Consider the following 9,032-nt stretch of genomic DNA (forward strand, 5'->3'; position numbering starts at 1 on the left):
AAAAGTAAAGCCCTGAGAGTGCTGGAACTTTGCAGGGCTATTTCTCACTAATAAATCACTCATCTACAACATGGATGCGGCAATTCAACTTGGGCATTAATGCTTAAGGATTGTATGACAAAATAAGGTAAAAAGACTTCATAGTCTCTTTAAAGAGGAACTCAGTGAAAATTATGCAATAAGTAAATCATTTATACATAGTTATTTTAAAAAATGAAGCAGTCAGCGGTTACCCATTGTAAAAGCTTTCCTCTCCCTGATTTACATTCTGACATTTATCACAGTGTCAGTAGAAGTAAATGCTGCTTGCTTTTTTGACAGTTGGAAACAGCTGTAAGCAGCCATTTCCCACAATGCAATGAGGATCACAGACAGGAGACTGCCAGTAAAATGGTCCTCACAGTCTCCTGTGGGAGGGGCTTCACCACAATATCAGCCATACAGAGCCCCCTGATGATCCATTTGTGAAAAGGAATAGATTTCTCATGTAAAAGGGGGTATTAGCTACTGATTGGGATGAAGTTAAATTCTTTGTCAGGCGCCTGCATGGGTGGGAGTGGACATTCCTATTCCCTTCCTATCAAGTTTACATTAAAAAGTGAACCTCCAGACTAAAAATCGACTCAGCAGCACTGAAAAGACCTGGTGTTTAACAGTTTCACAGCATCAGAACTTTATCTTATAAAAGCCTCATTTTAAATGCACAGAAGAAAACTGCCCAGGCATTTTTTTTCCCTGATGCTGTGCAAAGCATGATGAGATTTCTGATGTTGTTGCACTCGTTCTGCTGTTTTGGTGCAAAAAAATTTTTTTCTTACATTTTGAATTTGACACTTGAAGCCTAGTGTGTGCAGCTGGGAGGGGTGATCAGGACACAGGACAGTTGGAACTGTGTCTCCTGCTCTCTGTCACCTCCTTTCAACCAAAAAGATGACTGCCCCCATGACAAACATGGCAGCCCCCATGAATCACAAACATGTGCCTGTTCTTTTAAAACAGGGTGAGTAAGAGATGAGATTACCAATCTATTCTAATTAGCAAAACTAATGTAACTTAATTAAAGCGGAATATAACCCTGCATTTCAACTTTGCTCTAAAACATTATTTACAGTATATTATATGCAACCAGCATTTTTTTTTTTTACTAGACCAGCATTGGAAGGGTTACACAGTTTTAAAGTTCCTGGAGATTTCTGCAGATGCATCGAAGCTGAAATAGATACATTTTGTTTACATAATGTTGAATGTTACACACTTTGGCTGTCCTCCAGCTCAGTCAGAGAGAGTGAGTCACATTCAACACTTAGATACATTTATGTAAACAAAATGTATCTATTTCAGCTTCGAAAGCGTCTGCAGAAATCTCCAGGAACTTAAAACTCTGTGTAACCCTTCCAATGCTGGTCTAGTAAAAAAAAAAAAAATGCTTTTTGCATACAATATACTGTAAATAATGTTTTAGCGCAAAGTTGAAATGCAGGGTTATATTCCGCTTTAATGACAGTATGTTTGTTTAGGCTGATGTTCCCCTTTAAGGACATCCACAGCCATCATGGCTAGATGTGGGAAGAGGATACCATGATCCAGTCAGAGCACTTCTACCCACGCAGCTTTTTCTCTAATTTTGACTGGAAAGCAGGGTGGCGCAAGAGGCCAAACTTGGACACATCTTTATCCACATAAATAACACCAAGCTGGTACAATATGCATGTAAATCGAAATTATTGACCATGTGACAAGCATAAAGAAGTTACTGTAAACTTTTGCATACACCTTCCATTTTAATCAATACTAGCAGCACCTTTATCCTCTGAAAGTTTCCACTGCATGAGCATGTGACAGCATAAGTACTTGAGGAGACAAATTAAAAATACTTGATTAAACCAAACAAGAGGGGGGAAAAAGCATTTTTTTTTAAGTTAAAACAAGTAATACAATCTTCTGAAAAAAAAATCCAAACCACTGAAAAAAAAGCAAGGCAAAAAAACTAATCATAAACTAACTATGGATGCAAACGTCAAAACACATATTTGGTACTCATTTTTACCTACAGTGCTGTTTAAAAACACACCAACCATTAGCTTCTAAAGCAGCTGTGCCCAACCTACGGCCCGCGGGCCATTTGTGGCCCGCGAGGCCAGTTTCTGTGGCCCGCGCGGCGGTGTCCTGCGGAGGGGGAGGCTGGGGGAGACTGAGGAGGCTACCCGCGGAGGGGTAGAGGATCGGGTGGTATTGCGTAGTAATGTATCGGCGTAGTCCCGCGCATACACGCTGGAATTCAGCCCCGGGTAGCGCTGGGATAGTTAGAAAGCCTCGCTCATTGGTTAGTGCAGAAACCTTCCCCCAATAGGAATTAGGCTGATTCCTATTGGAGGAAGGTTCCTGCACTAACCAATGAGCGAGGCTTTCTAACTATCCCAGCGCTACCCGGGGCTGAATACCAGCACATTCTCAAGTATGCGCGGGACTACGCCGATACTTTACTACGCAATACCACCAGATCCTCTCCTCCTCGAGCAGCATCCTCAGCCCCACACAGACAGGGCAGCCCACTCAGCCCCACACAGACAGGGCAGCCTCCTCAGCCCCAGACAGACAGGGCAGCCCCCTCAGCCCCACACAGACAGGGCAGCCCCCTCAGCCCCACACAGACAGGGCAGCCCCCTCAGCCCCACACAGACAGGGCAGCCCCCTCAGCCCCACACAGACAGGGCAGCCCCCTCAGCCCCACACAGACAGGGCAGCCCCCTCAGCCCCACACAGACAGGGCAGCCTCCTCAGCCCCACACAGACAGGGCAGCCTCCTCAGCCCCACACAGACAGGGCAGCCTCCTCAGCCCCACACAGACAGGGCAGCCCACTCAGCCCCACACAGACAGGGCAGCCCACTCAGCCCCACACAGACAGGGCAGCCCACTCAGCCCCACACAGAGCAGACAGCCCCCTCATCCCCACACAGAGCGGGCAGCCCCACACAGAAACTGGCTCACGTTCTCGCATCACAGATGATCATCTTCATTCTGTATTAAGAATAAATGTTACAAATTTGGAGCCAAATATCCAGAAATTGGTTTCTGAAAAACAGCCGCAAACTTCTCATTAAGAAAATGTGCATCAAATGGTGAGTATAACAATTCTTATATTGTCGTTTTCTTTCCATTTCCAACACCATGTTAACTGTTACTAGAAAAACGTTTAAAGTTTTACATCGAAAATTTGTATGCATGTGTTCCGGCCCTCGAGATTTTTCTTGATTTCAAGTTCGGCCCTCGGGCCAAAAAAGGTTGGGCACCACTGTTCTAAAGCAAAGTATTTTTATGATCCTACAGACAAAATCTGCTCCAATAAAACAAGTTTAAAGAATATAGTCATTAACAAGTTGTCTGCTCTGCTAGCCATTTCCCTAATTTGTGCTACGTTTGCCTAGGGTAGCTTAATACTGGTGCACTGTATGTGGCAGGGTTTCCGGGAAGATCGCACAGTACTGGCTCTACACCCAGAGTATTGAGAGCAATGAGAGTAGTTCGGCCTGGCTTTGTCTCTTCAGGTCATCTCGCACTCAGCAACAGCTACACCCGGTGATATGAAGAATGGTGTAGCCCAGACAAGCTTTGTCACCTCCGACCGAGTACGAGCGAGCAGTGCAGCTCGGTCCCGGCTTTGTCTCCGCCGATCAACCCGCTCTCAGGAACAGCTACAGGTTGATTGGAAAGGTGCATATGCCTGGGACATGCAGCAAATACACCAGCCTCGCAGCATCCTTCCCTTATCTGGGGCTTTTCTCTGCGATTCGCTTCTACGTCTAATTTTGCATCATTATAAATCCAGTCTATATGGTGTTGGTGACTCCTTTCTCTTTTTTTCTCCTCCCCTCTTCTCTCTTCCCTGTCCCGCCATCTTGGGCCGGGAGGAGCAGCCATTACTTAAAAACTAAATGACAGAGGGGGTGGATGAACAATTTCACCGGGCCACGCACAAGTTTGGTGCTACGCGAAAGGAGAAGACAGGCAGCATGCCAGTAAAGCCGCGATCAAGTAGCAGTAACGTCAGTACGAAAGGTTTACACCTCTGCTGCAGATTTGCTGAAGCACCCAATCTCCCTATTCTCAGAGCTCCGGCGCTGCACCGGTGGCACCACAAACTACAGACAAGTTCTACCCCACTCACTACAGTCTGATCTCCAGAACAGATAGCACACTGCTTGTAACAAGGACACATCTCTCCATTAGCTTCTTTACGTGCATTGTGGCTCAATGTTGCTTCGCCACAAAGCTGCTCCTGCCTTGTTGATCAGATCCACAATAAATGTATATACACACACACACATATACACGGGGGCCCATGTAAACAAACAATCCTTTTCCCCACTGCCACAGCACAGCCGAGTGACAAAGACTCCGTCTGCAGCACACACACACCGGAGAGTGCTCAGACGTCATATCAGTGCACTGGTGAAGAGAACATCCATGCCACAAATCCTGCAGGCGTTGCATAGGTAGCCAGGCTCTCCGTCACGCCAATAGGTTGGAGGGCCGAGCACGGCCAAGCAGCGTATCCACGCCTGATAGTTAAACAAGACACCCTCCCTTCCAGTCAGTCAATCCTACCTTGGAGAGCAAGGCCTTCGTTCTGGCGCCATCTTCATGAAGTCTCAGAAATCCATACAGTCGGCTGCAGCGAGTCGACACATTCGTGCCAGGCCAGAAACGAAATGGAAGAGAGAGAAAACACAATGAGCATCATTAGAATGGCAGAGCAACCTGCACACGCATACGTAGGGATAGTGGAAGCAGGGAGGGAGCGACATGAAGCAGGCCAGAGGGACGCAGAGGATTCAGGGAATCGGGATTGGAAAGGAAGAGAATAAAAGAAAGCCCCTAACCTGTCAAGCCCGGCTAAAGCCTCTCGCTCATCCGCTGTCAGGTTAGGGAAGTCCTCCTCGCTCTCACTCGCTTTTCCCGCCGCCATTTTCTTTTCCTCATCACCCAGAGAGGCAGCAGCGGAGAGCACAGCTGCGGCGGACAGCGACACTCCGCACGATTTCATGGAAACGCAGCGTCACTGGCAGCCAGTCACACGGCGAGGCAGCAACTCTAGCGGGGACAGCACAGCGCGCCTCCCTCCCCCTCCGTGTGTGCGCCGCTGTATTTTGTGCGCGTGTACGCGTTAGTGCTCGCCGGATGTGTAAACACACCAGCACCTTCCACTTGGGCTCCCCCCACCAAACCTGATGGAACTATCCGTACCAACCAAAACAGGGGCACCTCATACTGGAGACTCGCTGCTTAACCAAGTGCGTCTGGTGTATACTGCACTTTCCGTGTATTTTTACATACTGCGTCCACCCTGTCCTTCCATATATAGGCAGGTGTGTGCATACATAGCTCGCTGTGCACACCGCTACTACAACCCCTGAAATAATAACAATATTACTAATATGTCTGTAAAGTACTAAGTAGTTTCACCTAACAACCAGTACACTCGCACTTCTCGCTTACACACTACTCAGCAGCGGCGCGCACGCACTCACACTACCCGCCACCACCGCCGTGCCTAACCACGCCCACTTTTCCCCTTACCGAGTAGCCACGCCCACCCCGCCTCTTGCAGCCGCTGCTCAGGCAGCGATGGAGACACGTGACCTTTGTTGACTTACGTCATGTCATTCTCCCTCCCGCTGAGGTACTCCTCAGGACTCACGAAACTTGCTTTTTTTTATGTAGGACGGACTTTCTAGGGGCGTGTCCGTGACGTCATTCGTTGTCATTGGCGAAAGCGCTGTGCTGGTCATGCAGTGGTTTGAGGAGTAGTAGCATGTTAGGCTGTTATGATGGGAAGTCCGGATCTTTTCAAGGATTCGGATGATTCGAATCGGATCATTGAAAAGATCCGGATCTTTGAACCAAATCTTTGAATCATTTTACTAGGGAAGGAAGCAGACTGGGGGTTAAATGACTAGCAGGACAGGACTTTCTCTGCACTGTACATTCTGTTCAAGCCTGGCTGCTACCGGTAGTATAGCAAGCTATGTCTCAACTTCACTGATATATTTTACTTTTAGTTCTGTTTTAAAGGACTCACAACGCCAAACAGTAAAAAAAAAAAGGTAAATATCTGCATGATATTTTAATGCACGGAGGACGCCATCCGTGTTGTTCTGCTGGGTCCCCACTGCCCATTAGACCCCCGGGCCGGCTCCTGACCCCACAGCTCGGGTCGGGCTCTCCTGCCTCTACTAAAATGGCCGCTTGAGCCGGCCGCAGCTGCGCAGTCCACACAGACGTGAGTGCAGCTCCCCCTCCTGATCCAGGAGACAGCCTGTAGCATAGATCGTGGGGGGGCGGGGGGGGGGGGCGGGGGGTAAGGCTCTAGAGCTGCGCAGCCGCACTCGCGTCTGTGCGGGCTGCACGGCTGGCTCAAGAGGCAGGAGAGGTCGGGAACCGGCCCAAGGGGCTAATGAGCAGCGGGGACCCGGCGGAACAGCACGGAGGGCGCGGATGGCGTCCTCCGTGCATTAAAATATCATGCAGGTATTTAACTTTTTTTTACTATTTGGCCTCGCAAATCCTTTAAGACATAATATGTGGACTCGTGCAGGATGTGGACTCGTGCGGTGCACAGTGAGGGGTGCATCAGAGTGAGGAGTGCTGGGTGCACAGTGGGGGGTGCATCAGAGTGCGAGGTGTTGGGGTGCACAGTGAGGGGTGCATCAGAGTGAGAGGTGTTGGGGTGCACAGTGAGGGGTGCAACAGAGTGAGAGGTGTTGGGGTGCACAGTGAGGGGTGCAGAAGAGTGAGGAGTGCTGGGTGCACAGTGAGGGGTGCAGCAGAGTGAGGAGTGCTGGGTGCACAGTGAGGGGTGCATCAGAGTGAGGGGTGTTGTGGTGCACAGTGAGGGGTGCAGCAGAGTGAGAGGTGTTGGGGTGCACAGTCAGGGATGCAGCAGAGTGAGAGGTGCTGGGGTGCACAGTGAGGGGTACAGCAGAGTGAGAGGTGTTGGGGTGCACAGTAAGGGCTGCAGCAGAGTGAGGAGTGCTGGGTGCACAGTCAGGGGTCCAGCAGAGTGAGGGGTGTTGGGGTGCACAGTGAGAGGTGCAGCAAAGTGAGAGGTGTTGGGGTGCACAGTGAGGGGTGCATCAGAGTGAGAGGTGTTGGGGTGCACAGTGAGGGCTGCAGCAGAGTGAGGAGTGCTAGGTGCACAGTCAGGGGTGCAGCAGAGTGAGAGGTGTTGGGGTGCAGCAGAGTGAGGAGTGCTGGGTGCACAGTCAGGGGTGCAGCAGAGTGAGGGGTGTTGCGGTGCACAGTGAGGGGTGCATCAGAGTGAGAGGTGTTGGGGTGCACAGTGAGGGGTGCAGAAGAGTGAGGAGTGCTGGGTGCACAGTCAGGGGTGCAGCAGAGTGAGGGGTGTTGCGGTGCACAGTGAGGGGTGCATCAGAGTGAGAGGTGTTGGGGTGCACAGTGAGGGGTGCAGAAGAGTGAGGAGTGCTGGGTGCACAGTGAGGGGTGCAGCAGAGTGAGAGGTGTTGGGGTGCACAGTGAGGGGTGCAGCAGAGTGAGAGGTGTTGGGGTGCACAGTGAGGGGTGCAGCAGAATGAGGGGTGTACAGTGATGGGTGCAGCAGAGTGAGAGGTGCTGGGGTGCACAGTGAGGTGTGCAGCAGAGTGAGAGATGTTGGGGTGCACAGTGAGGGGTGCAGCAGAGTTAGGGGTGCAGCAGAGTGAGAGGTGCTGGGGTGCCCAGTGAGGGGTGCAGCAGAGTGAGGGGTGCACAGTGAGGTGTACAGCAGAGTGAGAGGTGCTGGGGTGCACAGTGAGGGGTGCAGCAGAGTGAGAGGTGCTGGGGTGCACAATGAGGTGTGCAGCAGAGTGAGGGTTTCTGTGGTGCACAGTGAGGGGTGCACGGTGAGGGGTGCAGCAGATTGAGGAGTGCTGGGGGCACAGTGAAGGGTGGTGGGGCAGAGTGTGGGGTGCAACAGAGTGAGAGGTGCAGGAGAATGAGGGCACATTGAGGGTGCTAATGGGGAAGGGAGAGATGCAGCAGGAAGATTGTGCTTGTGCACTGAGGATCTGGAGAAAGGGCAGAAAGCACATTTCCAGCCAGTCTCTGTATTGTCTCCCCCTTGCCTCCCACTGTGCTGACAAACACTGTACAGGAGGCGGGGGAGGAGTTCACTGGCACACTGAACACAGGCACTCAGGCAGAAGCTGCAGTTCCTGTTTCATCCGTGAACCGAATCGTTCATTGTGATGATCCGGATGATTCGACTCACAAAAAAGATCCGGATCAAAAGATTTGAATCGTTCATGATCCAGACAACTACAATATGAAGTATCCATACTTATGGTATGGAACAGTATTAGCATGTGGGAGTGTAAAGGTCCGTACACACGCCGGACTGGAGGCAACGACGGGTCCGTCGTCACCTCCCGCTGGGTGGGCGTTCCAACGACAGTCCGGCGTGTGTACGCACTGTCGGCGGACTGATACAGCTGTTTCTGAGCGATCCGCCGGGCGGATCACTCAGAAACAGCCGTCTCAGTCTGCAGACAGACTGTACACACGCCGGACTGTCATTGGAACGCCCACCCAGCGGGAGGTGACGACGGACCCGTCGTTGCCTCCAGTCCGGCGTGTGTACGGACCTTAAGGCTACTGTCATAACCCATGCTACCTAACATGACTGACAGCTGAGATGTACTTGTGCAGTGAAAGGAACTCTGCTTGCTGTGTGTAAAAAAAAAAAAATAGCATCCCTTTTGCATTTATTGGTTGTGTCTTAAACTTTACATTTAGAGGTTGTTCCTATGTCACAGAGTAGAATGGCTTGTATGTTTTACCTATGTCCCTATTAAATCATCAATAACTTTATTATGGGTTGCTGGGGCTAGTGGTGCAGGTATTAACCCGACTGCTCACTGGGCTGTACTTCCTTGTTCTCACCTAATCTGGCTACATGGCTAACTTAAAGAGACACTGAATCGAAAAAAAAATGATATAATGAATTGGTTGTGTACTATGAATAATTACTAGAAG

The 9,032-nt window shown here is 50.3% G+C and overlaps 1 protein-coding gene across 1 annotated transcript in view; it reads right to left on the minus strand.

The window, feature by feature from the left end:
* KDM6A (lysine demethylase 6A) overlaps positions 1 to 5,552 on the minus strand; it is a 186,128-nt gene extending 180,576 nt beyond the window's left edge. Inside the window, exons 1-2 of the mRNA XM_068266275.1 lie at positions 4,883 to 5,552; positions 4,608 to 4,671 (exon numbers count right to left, since the gene is read on the minus strand). Coding sequence (XP_068122376.1) covers positions 4,608 to 4,671; positions 4,883 to 5,046 — 228 coding nt within the window. The 5' untranslated portion in view covers positions 5,047 to 5,552. The remainder of the gene's footprint in view (positions 1 to 4,607; positions 4,672 to 4,882) is intronic.
* Positions 5,553 to 9,032: the final 3,480 nt, after the last annotated feature.

Source organism: Hyperolius riggenbachi, chromosome 2, assembly GCF_040937935.1.
Source record: "Hyperolius riggenbachi isolate aHypRig1 chromosome 2, aHypRig1.pri, whole genome shotgun sequence".
Classification (NCBI taxonomy): domain Eukaryota; kingdom Metazoa; phylum Chordata; class Amphibia; order Anura; family Hyperoliidae; genus Hyperolius; species Hyperolius riggenbachi.